General features: G+C 48.4%; 1 protein-coding gene across 1 annotated transcript in view; it reads left to right on the top strand.

The window, feature by feature from the left end:
- The window catches only part of si:ch211-71n6.4 (para-nitrobenzyl esterase), a 64,827-nt gene that overhangs the window by 47,723 nt on the left and 1,347 nt on the right, over window positions 1–15,757 (top strand). The window contains exons 8-9 of the mRNA XM_034195622.1: window positions 4,613–4,780; window positions 6,854–7,081. Coding sequence (XP_034051513.1) covers window positions 4,613–4,780; window positions 6,854–7,081 — 396 coding nt within the window. The remainder of the gene's footprint in view (window positions 1–4,612; window positions 4,781–6,853; window positions 7,082–15,757) is intronic.

The following is a 15,757-nucleotide window of genomic DNA, read 5'->3' on the forward strand; positions in this document are numbered from 1 at the left end:
TCTTTTCCTGCTTATTCCGTCGTGCAGACGAACTGGAAGAGGAAGCTTGTGTGAGCATGCATGAGGTTTTGAGATTACCTGTGACCTGACCCACTTCCTTGATGCGCAATCCCGGGACGTGCACGCTAACGTCTGTAGATGTTTTGTAAACCACTTCAGAGCTGTTATCTGGTTTAGGGTTGTTGTTAGTATGATGTGTTTATTTCTTGCAAATTTTTACAAAATATATCAAAGAACATTTTCTGCCATCTTTGTTTATTTTGGTCGAGTGAGCAGGCAGCTGATGTCACACTGCCTGCCTTTCTTTACTCCGATTTGCAGCACATGGATCTGGGTACGTCACCACGTGATCTTTAATATCACTACCAAATGTAGGTCTTGGCCATCTGATTGCTTGAAATTCTTCCCTTCAGGGGTACAAATGCTAAATTGTTTCCAGACAGTGTAAATTTTGATCAAATTGGATATAATGACTAAAAAAAATGCTAAGGAACTGTAGTGGTGCCAAAGAAAAATCTGTTTATGAGCTTAAACAACCTAAAAATCTGTATGGCTTTAAACATTTGGGTTTTGTTTAGACATGAATGTTTGAACATATGATTTTTAAAAAAATTTATGTTGTATGGCTGGGGGGCCTGGCTGCCTTTTTGTTTCTGTCTTTTGTTTTTCCTTCCAGGTGGCTTGCATTTGGGACTGAGTGGCTGTGTTGCTGAGGTTATCAGGACCTCACCCTGATCACCTGCGGCTCGTCAGGACTCACAGCTGAGGTGCATCTATATGGATTGGAACATGGTGGCATTTAAGACTGGAGTATACAGTGTGTATTTGCCAGAGACTCGACCTTGTGACCAGACGGGTGAGATTGTCGTCTCGGGAGCCATCTCATCATCAGTGGATGCAGAGAACGTCCAGGGTTTGATGCACGGTCTGTGAAAGAGGAGGGGGTGAGGTCTCACGCTCGTCAGCACACTTCCTGAGGTACGTTAGATTTTGTGACTAACATTTATACAGTCAGTAAATGTGGTGTCCCTCACACCTTTATTATATTGAGCTGTATGTTAGTCATGTATCGGCTTCCACTGCAGTGGAGTTTTGTGAACTGGATGTTCCATGCCTGCAGGTTGGGAAGCTGATTAGTAATCAAGCCAGGAAGTGTTTGCTGTTTGCACACCTTTAAGTGTTCTCTCTGTGTGTAGAGTGTGGACTCACATAATGGTTCCTTCTTTCACAGACTCACTTTGTTGCGGCCACCTGGGGGGTGTCGGCGGGGTCCTTGGGTCCAAACAGCTTCTGGCTCCGGACTGTTAGCGCTGCTGGGAGCGCACCACGCCAGACCGCACTTTCTGTTATTTTTGTATCACTGTTATGTATTAAATTCAGTTAGCCTTTGTACCGTGCTCTGCTTATTTCATACTGGGTCCTTCAAACGCTGGTCGGTTCTCCGGGCTGCGTCCGACACATAACAGTAGTCTCTGGCCAAACATCATGGACCCAGCGGTAGCAGAGACGGTAACGCGCCGGGAAGGCGGCAGCAGACGTTCAGTAGTTTTCCGGATCAGTTGCGGGTGCTCTCCACCCGGATGGTGCGTGTTTGAGACCCATTACTGAATACTGATTTGTGCTCTCTTGCAGCCGTGTTCCTGTGTTTGTGCCTTATCCGTGGGTCGTGGTGGAGTGTGACTGGCGACGGCTTCGCGTCACGCTCCGACCGGATAAGAGGTTTAAACGGGAGCTGCAAGAGTGTGTCTGTAATGGGTGCACGCGCACGGCGGAGCTCTGTGGCACGGGTCGCTGAGCTTCCTGTGTTACAGTTGTAGCCCCGTTTCCCCGGATAAAGATAACTACTGCGTCTGTTGTATCAGCTCCGGTGTTATTTAGTTGAATCACATTTTTGGTTGTGTGTTGCTCACAGAGAAAAGCAGCTCGTTTGTTTTCTCTGTCACCAAAGGGTTTTTTTTATTTTTAGCACTCTGGCTCCCTCTGTTGGTGACTGAGTCACATTACCGTCAAGCTCTTAAGTTGGAACAGGTGTGTTCCATTTGTTTGAGCTTGACGGTATAAATCACTTATTTGTTTTGTGTTAGTTCATTTTGTGTGGGTGTTTTTTTGAGTTGGTTTTTGTGTGGGATTTTATTTTTTGTTTTTCACTATTTAGTGTCTGGGGTCGTGACCCTGCAGTTCTGCCAAAAAAAAAAAAAAAAAAAGGACCCGAGCAACCTTATGTCAGTCTGTTAGTCTTTCTTTTTATTTATTTTTTTCAGTTTCACCTCCCAGGGTTTGATGGGACGGTCCCCTGGGGGGTCATGGGGGGGTATTTGGGTTGTTGTTTTTTCTTTCTTTTTTTTTGTTTTGTTTTTTGTTATGCCCTCTCTTCTCCTCTGACTCCAGCCGTGTGAGCCGTAGTGTCGGCGTTGCTGGAGTGGTGCAGTTAGGTTGTGCTGGGCGTTTCCCAGGTAACCTCTGCACCCGGGAGGGGAGGGGGGGGTTTGGGGTATTTTCTTTTTGTTCCCTCTCTTCTCCTCTGGCTCCAGCCGTGTGAGCCGTAGTGTCGGCGTTGCTGGAGTGGTGCAGTTAGGTTGTGCTGGGCGTTTCCCAGGTAACCTCTGCACCCGGGAGGGGAGGGGGGGGTTTGGGGTATTTTCTTTTTGTTCCCTCTCTTCTCCTCTGGCTCCAGCCGTGTGAGCCGTAGTGTCGGCGTTGCTGGAGTGGTGCAGTGTGGTTATGCTGGGCGTTTCCCAGGTAACCTCTGCACCCAGGAGGGGAGGGGGGGGTTTGGGGTATTTTCTTTTTGTTCCCTCTCTTCTCCTCTGGCTCCAGCCATGTGAGCCGTAGTGTTGGCGTTGCTGGAGTGGTGCAGTGTGGTTATGCTGGGCGTTTCCCAGGTAACCTCTGCACCTGGGGGAGGGGGGGGGTGTTTTCCCCCCAGTTTCCGCCCTCAGGGTTTGACTGTGGTGTCCTCTGGGGGGGAAAGGGCTGTGGGTCCATCTAGCCATAGAATGCTGGGGCTGGGTCCGTTGGTCGTGAGGGGAGGCGTCTCCTGGGGTTGACGAGTGGTCCTCTGGGAGGCGCTGGGAGTCCCCGTGGGTGACGTTGGATCCCAGAGGGACCTCGGCTGTGGTTATTACTCCTGGAGCTGGCGGGAAGTCCTCTGGGGGGTGTTGGTCCCTACATGTCGTTTGGGGGGGGGGGGGTGTTTCAGCGCTTTTATTTGTAAGCTTAAGTTTGGGGTTTTTCTTTTCTCCTCGTCCCGGGGTTTGATGGGACGGTCCCCTGGGGAGGGGGGGGTGGTTTGGTTGTTTGTGTTTGTCTTTTTTGTTTTATGACTAATGACCGCACATGGTTGGATAAAGGCTGACCGCACAGGTTTAAGAACTCCTGGCCACACCTGTGCTAAGTGACTGACTGAAACAAAGGCAAGGATGCAGCCAGAGGAGAGGACATCAACCATTCTATTGGAAGACGAATGCAGATGCGGTTTCCAGCCATGGTCCCTGGAGGGGGGTGTTTCTCCTGGGCCAGGTTTGTGTGGTCGCCGGGAGGCTTCCCGTGAGGGTGGGGTACTGTTGTATGGCTGGGGGGCCTGGCTGCCTTTTTGTTTCTGTCTTTTGTTTTTCCTTCCAGGTGGCTTGCATTTGGGACTGAGTGGCTGTGTTGCTGAGGTTATCAGGACCTCACCCTGATCACCTGCGGCTCGTCAGGACTCACAGCTGAGGTGCATCTATATGGATTGGAACATGGTGGCATTTAAGACTGGAGTATACAGTGTGTATTTGCCAGAGACTCGACCTTGTGACCAGACGGGTGAGATCGTCGTCTCGGGAGCCATCTCATCATCAGTGGATGCAGAGAACGTCCAGGGTTTGATGCACGGTCTGTGAAAGAGGAGGGGGTGAGGTCTCATGCTCGTCAGCACACTTCCTGAGGTACGTTAGATTTTGTGACTAACATTTATACAGTCAGTAAATGTGGTGTCCCTCACACCTTTATTATATTGAGCTGTATGTTAGTCATGTATCGGCTTCCACTGCAGTGGAGTTTTGTGAACTGGATGTTCCATGCCTGCAGGTTGGGAAGCTGATTAGTAATCAAGCCAGGAAGTGTTTGCTGTTTGTACACCTTTAAGTGTTCTCTCTGTGTGTAGAGTGTGGACTCACATAATGGTTCCTTCTTTCACAGACTCGGTTTGTTGCGGCCACCTGGGGGGTGTCGGCGGGGTCCTTGGGTCCGAACAGCTTCTGGCTCCGGACCGTTAGCGCTGCTGGGAGCGCACCACGCCAGACCGCACTTTCTGTTATTTTTGTATCACTGTTATGTATTAAATTCAGTTAGCGTTTGTACCGTGCTCTGCTTATTTCATACTGGGTCCTTCAAACGCTGGTCGGTTCCCCGAGCTGCGTCCGACACATAACATTTTAAATAATGTTAAAGAAAAAAAAAAGCTTTTGTCATTTGTGGCTACCTAAATGTTTATTGCATGGCACTGTAAATAATTTTGAAGCATGATCCAAGTCAAATGAAGCAATATTTTAAGTGAGCAGAACCAAAAGAGTCAGCTCTGTAAAATAACTTGTATGTTGTGTGTCATGTCCTTTCATGTCTCTGTTCCACTCAGAAAAGCTTCAGTCCTTTAGTGAAGATCTTGCCAAAGATGCATTAGCACTTTATCCCAGCTCCGAACACTGTCCCACCAGAGACCGATGCCCAGAGAGGGCCTACACCACAATGGTCTCTGACTTGAGGGTCACCTGTCCCAACAACGACCTTGCCAGTAGGGCTGCAGGTACATTCATACACCAGTCATAAAATGTGGTAAAGCTGTTCTTTAAATAAACAGTGCTGGCTTCAGTTGTCTTTTTTCTTTTATAATTAAATTTAATTCATTTTAAAAGTTATTTGAGGGAGCATAATGAAACACGGCATCTGACTCATGACAAATACACATATGACTAATGTCTTTATGAATCAGCAAAGATCTGAAATAAGATGCACCACAAGTATCCCCTATAAACAGGAGTCAGGACTGCTAACATCTACCCATGGATGTTGTTTGTCTTTCGGCTGCCCTGCTTTTGTTCAAACGTGCCAAATCCCAGCTGCATTGGGATTTGGCACATGTTTTATGCCAGATGTGCTTCCTGAGAAACATATACCTCTGGTGTTCCGAAGAGTCCAAATATTAACTAGAGCCTACGCCTCGTCCAGTATAACTTTTCTTCATCTAATATTTCTCTATGTTGGACTCCTTACCATCCGTCAATTGTTATGTTCTCCACCCCCCTCCCAAATTAAGCAAACAACAAAGAGTCAAGTAAATTAGATCAATTTATTTTGTTGTGAACAGCATATGAATGCTTCTAAAACGTCAGTAGCATGCTTGTCTACATTCTTAGTGTTTTTGGCATCCTTGGAGTTCAATATTTCCACCAGTTCCTCCTCTGTGAACTCAGCAAACCTCGCTGGCAGACAATTTTCTGCTGTTGTTGTCATGTTTGTTGCCATTTTTTCAACCAGCATCTGTCAGCTAGTTCCTGACCTTCGTATGCCGCGCTCTGATTGGCTAGCTGTTGGCAGTAAGCTCTAATGCTAGCAGTGTCTAGTTCCTGCTTGTACCGATGTTCCAGATGAGTGGCGAAATGGCCGGATGACTGAGAACCTGGCAACCTCCAGAGAAACCGGGGGATTGTTCACTCTTACACTTGCCTCGACTAAACTTTAGGAAGCTTATTCTCATAACTTATCTCCCTGTAGTTTGCTTAAATAGGCTTTGACTACATGTTAAAATGAGATGTGGTCAGTTGCAGTGTTGATGCATCGCTGTCATTTTGTAGCAGAAAGCGACTGCACAACCTCAGACTGAGTTTTTGGTGGTTTATGGCACAACGTTTTGCTGCTATTTATCTGGTGCAGTACTATGATATACCTTACATAGATGGTTTCACAACACTACACTTCATCGGTTATAATTTCATTACCTCATGAAACTATAATATTGAAATGAAAACAAACAAAAACCACAAGAGTTAAAGCTGAAATAAAAAAAACTACTGCAGATAATACAAACTTTAGATAATAGAACATCCCACCGTTTATGCCCTCCATTTTATGTACATTGTAAATTACAAAGTGCAGTTAGATACATACCAAATGCGCAAGCTATGTGGTTTATACCATCCACTATAGATCAAGATACCGCCTCAACACTACGTTTTCCGTAAGATACGAAAGATTTCATAGTTGTACTTTGTTGCTTTGATGTAATGCTTTGTAAAACTGTAATATGTGGTTGTAGATGGCAAAAATAACAAACTTTAGCATTAAAATATTTCTGGACACACTGTAACTGTATCACCTTCATCACATTCGCCACTAACGGCCGTTTAACTCCATCAGTCAAACAGAAAATGAGCAGAATGCATTTAAAACATTAAATAGGACTACTGTTGTTATGTTGATTAGAAGTAATCAGACTCTGCTCTGATCAGCACGATACACACTTTGCCTTAATGTGATCAGTATACTTTCACTCAGCTGCTGCAGTAAACATGATACTTAAATGATACTGTAAGCTGGTATGTACACTATGCAGACGCAGTTTAACAGAAAGTAATGGATGCTAAATGTTGCTGTATGACTTTGCTTAGTTGCAGTGACTCTGTTTACATGGCAGCTGTGACACCACAGCAAAGTGTGAAACAGGATCCCTGTTTTCCAACTATTACTGCCAAACAGTGATGGCCATTTTATTGTACTTCAAAACACTTTCATGTTCAAATGCATTCAGCTCTGCTTTCAGACTTTTTTTCACTTTGCCAATCTCATGCCTGTAAACTAAACTTAAATGTGTCATTCTCAGCGGCACTACACAGTCCTGTGTATCGCTACGTGGTTACGTACACGCCGTCTCGAGCCATCAACGTATCCACCAGTCTGTTTTGGTTCCCCAGCCGCTTCTCATTTCATGGTCTGGACACAGTGGCTTTCTTCAGAGGGCTGGAGTTCCTGCTGGGAGGTTCTCTCTCCAATGAGGACAAGAGCTTTCAAGATCTCATCACACATCACCTTGTTAATTTTATCAAAAAAGGTAAACATTCTTCACAGTCCCAAGCATGCCAACTTCCATTTCTGTTGTTAGTGCAACCCCAATTCCAATGAAGTTGGGATGTTGTGTAAAATGTAAATAAAAACAGAATACAGTGATTTGCAATTGGATGTACCTTTCAGCATTGATGGTGCCATCACAGATGTGTAAGTTGCCCATGCCATGGGCACTAACACACGCCCATACCATCACAGATGCTGGCTTTTGAACTTAGTGCTGGATGGTCTTTTTCCTCTTTTGTCCAGAGGACACGACGTCCATGATTTCCAAAAACAATGTGAAATGTGGACTCATCAGACTACAGCACACTTTTCCACTTTGTGTCTGTCCATTTCAAATGAGCTCGGGCCCACAGAAGGTGACGGTGTTTCTGGATGTTGTTGATGTATGGCTTTCGAATTGCTTTGAGTTTTAACTTGCACTTGTAGATGTAGCGACGAACTGTGTTAACTGACAATGTTTTTTTGAAGTGTTCCTGAACCCACGCAGTAAGATCCTTTACACAATTATGTCATTTTTTAATGCAGTACTGCCTGAGGGATCGAAGGTCACAGGCATTCAGTGTTGGTTTTCGGCCTTGCAGCTTATGTGTATAAAGTTCTCCAAATTCTCTGAATCTTCTGATTATATTACGGACTGTAGATGATGGAATCCCTAAATTCCTTGCAATTGAACATTGAGAAACATTGTTCTTAAACTGTTGGTCTATTTTTTCACGCAGTTGTTCACAAACTGGTGATCCTTGCTCGATCCTTGCTTGTGAACAGCTAACCCTTTTGGGGATGCTCCTTTTATACCCATGCCTGACACTCACCTTTTTCCAGTTAGGTGTTCTTTGAGCATTCATCAACTTCCCCAGTCTTTTGTTGCCCCATCCCAACTTTCTTGAAATGTGTTGCAGGCATCCATTTAAAAATGAGCAAATATTTGCACAAAAACAATAAAGTTTATCAGTTTGAACTTTAAATATCTTGTCTTTGTGGTGTATTCAGTTGAATATAGGTTGAAGAGGATTTGCAAATCAATGTATTCTGTTTTTATTTACATTTCACACAATTTCCCAACTTCATTGGAATTGGGGATGTATAAAGACTTCATCTAAAACACTTATACATCCATCAGACCTGAAATAATGAATCAGGCTCAATCCTTTGCTGCAGTCCACACATGACAGTTTTCCGATGTTATCAGTTTCTATTTTGTGTTCATTTCATTTTCATTTTTACCGGAGGCCATCAAATATGGCCATCGGGTATTGCAAAGGCTTTTTTGTCCGTCCGTCTGTCTGTGCTCAGCATAAGTCTAGTCCTATTAATGCCAGACTCTTGAAATTTACATGAAAAATTCTTGGACAAGTTCAAAGATGGCTAACCTTGATGTACTTTAATAGGTTAAAAAGTCACATTCTGTTTCAATCTGGTCCTTTTGTGTTTGAGTGACAGCCAATCAGAGTAAAGCTACACCGTGACGTCAGTCGCTGCAAATTTCAAAACTGCTTTGTTTTGTGTTTATATACATGTTTCTCACATATTATGTAAAAGCTAGTGAGAAACAAACACTTCTAAAACTGAAAATACTGTCTTTGTAACCTGATAACACCTCTGGAAAGATTTACAAACCATTTAGCGGATGTTCACGTGGTGAAGTTACAGGCTGCTAGCTAGCTGGAAACTCTGTTTCGTTTGTGTGTAAATATAACCTCTTTGTCATATATTATGTAAAAACTAGTGAGAAATAAACACTTCTAAAACTGAAAACACTGTTTTTGGAACCTAATAACACCCCTGGAGTAATTTATAAGACATTTAGTGGACGTTAGCATGTGCGCTAACATCCACTAATGCTAACATCCTCAAACTCAAAGCTAAATTTAAATTAAAATTTGTCTTATTAATACTTGCAAATGCACGTAGGGTGATCCACAAATATTCTTTGATTTGCACAACTTCCGCTCTTGTCAAAAGCTCATGTAAACGCACACGCAAAGTCTCCTGCATGTTGCGTGGGCCGCCAGAAGAGGAGGTACTGCTGGCCCACCACCAGAGGGCGCCCTGCCTGAAGTGCGGGCTTCAGGCACGAGAGGGCGCTGCCGCCTCACAGGAACAGCCGAGGTGACAGCTGTCACTCATCAACTATGACAGCTGTCACTGATCATCTGCACTTCACCCCGGATAAAAGCAGGATGACACCTCCACCACGTCGCCGAGATATCGTTCTTCTACGGAGGTAACACTCTCAGCCTGAATATTCCGATATTGATTCCAGTAGATACATTGTTGCAGCTGTCTCCCCGGAGGACCGGCGTGGGCCGCGACTGCTTCGCTCTGCTTTCCACCAGATAAGTGAATAGACAGATGCTGCACGAGTGTGTGTTAGAGGTGGAGGTGGAATTCCCACCGTGGTTGTTACTGGGTGTACACACACCCACACTTGACTGTCTTTGCTCTTTGCCAGCAGTACCAGATCCGACACGCAGAGACGGTGGCCACCTGAGGGACTCGGGACCTGGCGGCTCCAGTATCCTTCGGGTTCGGTGGCGGAGGAAATCGTGTGGTTCCGGTTCTTCTCCAGACGGACGTCTCCTATCGTCGAGCCTGCCCACACGACACCTTTATCCATTGACTTTGTATTTATTCTATAATCTGCTGTGTGTGGTTGTGGCATTCACAACAGTAAAGTGTTCAAATTTAACTCCTTCTATTGTCCGTTCATTTACGCCCCCTGTTGTGGGTCCGTGTCACTACACTTTCACAACAAGATATCTCGGCCAGCGTCATGGACTCCGAGGGGCGTCACCCAGCAATTGAACGGCCAATGGGAGAGCAGGGTTCTCAGGCGTCTGCAGGAGGCGTGATTGGTGAGTTGCAGCACATCCTCACCGCCTTTACGGCTCGGTTGGATCAGATGACCGAGCAAAACATCCTCCTGAACCGCAGGGTGGAGGCTCTCTCCGCACAGGTGGCAGCAAGCGCTCAGGGCGCTGCTGCAGCTCCTCCTCCTGCCGACCCTGTGCAGGATATAAATGTTCCAGTGGTCGTTCAACAACCCCTCCCACCATCCCCTGAAGCATACATAAGCCCCCCAGAGCCGTACGGAGGTTGTGTGGAGACGTGCACGGACTTTCTTATGCAGTGTTCGCTCATCTTTGCACAACGTCCCGTCATGTACGCGTCTGATGCTAGTAAAGTAGCTTATGTGATTAATCTGCTTCGAGGAGAGGCACGCGCTTGGGCTACGATGCTTTGGGAGCAAAATTCACGGCTCCTTCATACGTACACTGGGTTTGTGAGGGAGTTGAAAACCGTGTTTGACCACCCTAACAGGGGATAGACTGCTTCAACAGTGCTACTGTCAATGCGGCAGGGGCGCCGGAGGGCACCCGAATATGCAGTCGACTTCCACATCGCGGCTGCGAGGTCCAGCTGGAATAGCGTTGCGCTCCGCGCCGCCTTCATAAACGGACTGTCATCGGTCCTGAAGGAGCACCTGGTAGCTAAGGAAGAACCGCAGGATTTAGATGGGCTTATCGATCTCGTTATACGGTTAGACAATCGGTTGGAGGAACGCCATCGGGAGCGAGGCGAAGGACGTGGCCGGGTACGCGCCATCCCTCTCCCTTCCGGGTTCGAAAAGGTTCCGCCCTCCCCACGCTCCACAGCCGCAGTGCTCCGTGGGGTAACAGCTCTCCCTGCTGACGTTGCTAGGGAAACGCACAGGGCCAAAATGAGAACAGATGACAGAATGAGGAAGCTGGTCCACGGGGAGTGTTTTCTCTGCAGCTCAAAAGAGCACATACAGAAAAACTGCCCCAAACGGCCACAACGACAACACCCGCCCTTGGAGACTGGGCTAAGGGGGGGTCATAACATTCACGTGGGACACACACATATTGCCACACGACTCCCAGTTACAATCCTGACCGGGGATTTAACCCTTCAAGCCCCAGCACTGGTGGACACGGGGTCACAAGGGAATCTGCTAGACAGCAGATGGGCAAGGGAGGTAGGGCTCCCTCTGGTGGCGCTTCCTTCGCCATTGCAGGTGCGGGTACTAGATGGCACCATTCTCCCTTTAATCACGCACAAGACAACCTGTAACTCTGGTGGTGTCTGGAAATCATCGGGAGGAGATCGAGTTTTTTGTGACTCCTTCTACCTCCCGCGTGATTTTGGGATTCCCATGGATGTTGAAACACAATCCCCGGATTGATTGGCCGTCTGGGGTAGTGGTTCAGTGGAGCAAAACCTGCCATCGGGTGTGTTTAGGATCCTCGGTTCCTCCCGGTTTACACACTAAGGAGGAGGTCAAAGTCCCTCCCAATCTGACGGCGGTGCCGGTTGAGTACCACGATCTTGCTGACGTCTTCAGCAAGGATCTGGCACTCACCCTTCCCCCGCACCGTCCGTACGATTGTGCCATTGATTTGGTTCCGGGCGTTGAGTTCCCGTCCAGCAGGCTGTACAACCTCTCACGCCCAGAACGCGAATCAATGGAGACCTACATCCGGGACTCATTAGCTGCCGGGCTGATCCGGAACTCCACCTCCCCGATGGGTGCAGGTTTCTTTTTTGTGGGCAAGAAAGATGGCGGACTCCGTCCATGCATTGATTACAGGGGGCTGAATGAGATTACGGTTCGCAACCGATACCCGTTGCCGTTGTTAGATTCCGTGTTCACCCCCCTGCATGGAGCCAAAATCTTTACTAAGCTGGATCTTAGGAATGCGTATCACCTGGTTCGGATCCGGAAGGGAGACGAATGGAAGACGGCATTTAACACCCCGTTAGGTCACTTTTAGTACCTGGTCATGCCATTCGGCCTCACCAACGCCCCCGCGATGTTCCAAGCCTTGGTTAACGACGTCTTGCGGGACTTCCTGCACCGATTCGTCTTTGTATATCTGGACGATATACTCATCTTTTCTCCGGATCCTGAGACCCATATCCAGCATGTACGTCAGGTCCTGCAGCGGTTGCTAGAGAACCGACTGTTTGTGAAGGGCGAGAAGTGCGAGTTTCACCGCACTTCTTTGTCCTTCCTGGGGTTTAACATCTCCTCTAACTCCGTCGCCCCTGATCCGGCCAAGGTTGCGGCGGTGAGAGATTGGCCCCAACCAACAAGCCGTAGGAAGCTGCAACAGTTCCTCGGCTTCGCTAATTTCTATAGGAGGTTCATCAAGGGCTACAGTCAGGTAGTTAGCCCCCTGACAGCCCTGACCTCTCCAAAAGTCCCCTTCACCTGGTCGGATCGGTGCGAAGCCGCGTTCAAGGAGTTGAAACGACGGTTCTCTACTGCGCCAATTTTGGTGCAGCCAGACCCTAGCCGCCAGTTTGTGGTTGAAGTGGACGCCTCTGACTCAGGGATAGGAGCCGTGCTATCCCAGAGCGGAGAGACCGATAAGGTCCTTCACCCGTGTGCCTATTTCTCCCGCAGGTTGACCCCAGCAGAACGGAACTATGATGTGGGCAATCGAGAACTCCTAGCGGTGAAAGAGGCTCTTGAGGAGTGGAGACATCTGTTGGAGGGAGCGTCAGTGCCATTCACGGTTTTTACTGACCACCGGAACCTGGAGTATATCAGGACCGCCAGGCGGCTGAACCCCAGGCAAGCCCGCTGGTCACTGTTCTTCGGCCGTTTTGACTTCCGGATTACCTTCCTCCCGGGGACCAAGAACGAGAGGTCGGATGCCTTGTCCCGGGTGCATGAACATGAAGTCAAAACCCATCGTACCGGAGTCCACTATCGTGGCCACCCTTACCTGGGACGTGGAGAAGACCGTCCGGGAGGCCCTGGCACGGAGCCCGGATCCCGGAACAGGGCCAAAGAACAGACTATACATCCCACCAGAGGCCAGGGCTGCTGTCCTGGACTTCTGTCACGGGTCCAAGCTCTCCTGCCACCCAGGGGTGCGTAGGACCGTGGCAGTGGTCCGGCAGCGCTTCTGGTGGGCGTCCCTGGAGGCTGACATCCGGGCATACATCCAAGCCTGCACCACCTGCGCCAGGGGCAAGGCGGACCACCAAAAGGCACAGGGACTCCTTCAGCCGCTTCCTGTGCCTCATCGCCCCTGGTCCCACATTGGGCTCGATTTCGTCACGGGCCTCCCGCCGTCCCGGGGGCACACCACCATCCTCACGATAGTGGACCGGTTCTCCAAGGTGGCCCACTTCGTGGCCCTCCCGAAGCTCCCGTCGGCCCAGGAGACAGCGGATCTCCTGGTCCACCATGTCGTACGTCTGCATGGGATACCAACAGACATCGTCTCAGATTGTGGTCCCCAGTTTTCCTCGCAGGTTTGGAGAAGTTTCTGCCGGGAGCTGGGGGCCACCGTGAGCCTCTCGTCTGGGTATCACCCACAGACCAACGGACAAGCTGAACGGGCTAACCAAGAGCTGGAGCAGGCCCTGTGATGTACCACATCCGCACACCCGACGGCTTGGAGTGAACACCTGGCCTGGATCGAGTATGCGCATAACAGCCAAGTGTCCTCTGCCACTGGCCTCTCCCCGTTCGAGGTGTGTCTGGGGTACCAGCCCCCTTTGTTTCCTGTGGTGGAGGGAGAGGTCGGTGTACCCTTGGTCCAGGCCCACCTGCGGAGATGCCGTCAGGTGTGGCGCACCGCCCGTTCGGCCTTGTTGAGGGCCCGGACGAGGGCAAAGACCCATGCAGACCGTCAACGGTCCCCGGCCCCCGCATATTGGCCCGGGCAGGAGGTGTGGCTATCCACAAGGGACATCCCCCTCCAGGTGGATTCCCCCAAACTGAAGGACCGGTACATAGGGCCCTTCAAGATCCTCAAGGTCCTCAGTCCCGCCGCAGTGAGGCTCCAACTTCCGGCCTCACTGCGGATCCATCCAGTATTCCACGTTTCAAGATTGAAACCACATCACACCTCACCCCTCTGTACACCCGGTCCGGCGCCGCCTCCTGCCCGTATCATCGACGGGGAGCCAGCTTGGACAGTGCGCCAGCTCCTGGACGTCCGTCGAATGGGCCGGGGTTTCCAATATTTGGTGGACTGGGAGGGGTATGGACCCGAAGAACGCTCCTGGGTGAAGAGGAGCTTCATCCTGGACCCGGCCCTCCTGGCCGATTTTTACCGTCGCCACCCGGACAAGCCTGGCCGGGCGCCAGGAGGCGCCCGTTGAGGGAGGGGTCCTGTTGTGTGGGCCGCCAGAAGAGGAGGTACTGCTGGCCCACCACCAGAGGGCGCCCTGCCTGAAATGCGGGCTTCAGGCACGAGAGGGCGCTGCCGCCTCACAGGAACAGCCGAGGTGACAGCTGTCACTCATCAACAATGACAGCTGTCACCGATCATCTGCACTTCACCCCGGATAAAAGCAGGATGACACCTCCACCACGTCACCGAGATATCGTTCTTCTACGGAGGTAACACTCTCAGCCTGAATATTCCGATATTGATTCCAGTAGATACATTGTTGCAGCTGTCTCCCCGGAGGACCGGCGTGGGCCGCAACTGCGTCGCTCTGCTTTCCGCCAGATAAGTGAATAGACAGACGCTGCACAAGTGTGTGTTAGAGGTGGAGGTGGAATTCCCACCGTGGTTGTTACTGGGTGTACACACACCCACACTTGACTGTCTTTGCTCTTCGCCAGCAGTACCAGATCCGACACGCGGAGACGGTGGCCACCTGAGGGACTCGGGACCTGGCGGCTCCAGTATCCTTTGGGTTCGGTGGCGGAGGAAATCGTGTGGTTCCGGTTCTTCTCCAGACGGACGTCTCCTATCGTCGAGCCTGCCCACACGACACCTTTATCCATTGACTTTGTATTTATTCTATAATCTGCTGTGTGTGGTTGTGGCATTCACAACAGTAAAGTGTTCAAATTTAACTCCTTCTATTGTCCGTTCATTTACGCCCCCTGTTGTGGGTCCGTGTCACTACACTTTCACAACACTGCAAACGCCATTAAAATGTAAATATTGTTTATGATTGATTGATTGATAGAGGCACTTTATTGAACATGTACAATTTGTACATAAGAGAATAGGATCTTAATAATTAATAAAAACAACTTCAAATTATACAGAACACAATGCTCATATGGTTGAGGGTATTTTAGCATTGCATTTTTTTTATTATTATTATTTCATGTGATTTCAAGGTTTTTGCATGTAAGCAAGAAGTTCAGAAAAAGTTTTAAAAAATCTGTTCGATTTTTTTATGTTTTATTTTTTAATTTTTATTGAATCTTCATTTGATGGTCTGTATAGGTCTCTCTGCTCAAATTTATAAACATTTCATTCTTTGACATATTGACCTCCACAATCTCTTGTTTTCATAGTTATTTTGAACACCAACATAAAAAAGCAAAAAAAAACAAAAAAACAACAACAACAACAAAACAGGGGAACTGATACAAGTCAATGGCTGACTATAACATTTGGAAACGTGAGTGATTTGTTGGAGTGTTTGACTCCATAATTGTCCTGGATCAAGACTAAGTTCAAGATCCAGACTATCAGTGACTTCCTGTACTCAGCCATCAAAGTGTATCTGATTGCAGTGAAAGTGTCAATCTTTTTGAAAGATTCACTTAGCTCTTCAGTGATGTTTCTGTCTCTGGGAGCTCAGGCTTTGTTGTCTAGGAAGAGTTTATGGAATTATGAGATCATTAGATGATGTCTGTCGATGA

The sequence above is a fragment of the Thalassophryne amazonica genome, chromosome 2 (assembly GCF_902500255.1).
Source record: "Thalassophryne amazonica chromosome 2, fThaAma1.1, whole genome shotgun sequence".
Lineage (NCBI taxonomy): Eukaryota > Metazoa > Chordata > Actinopteri > Batrachoidiformes > Batrachoididae > Thalassophryne > Thalassophryne amazonica.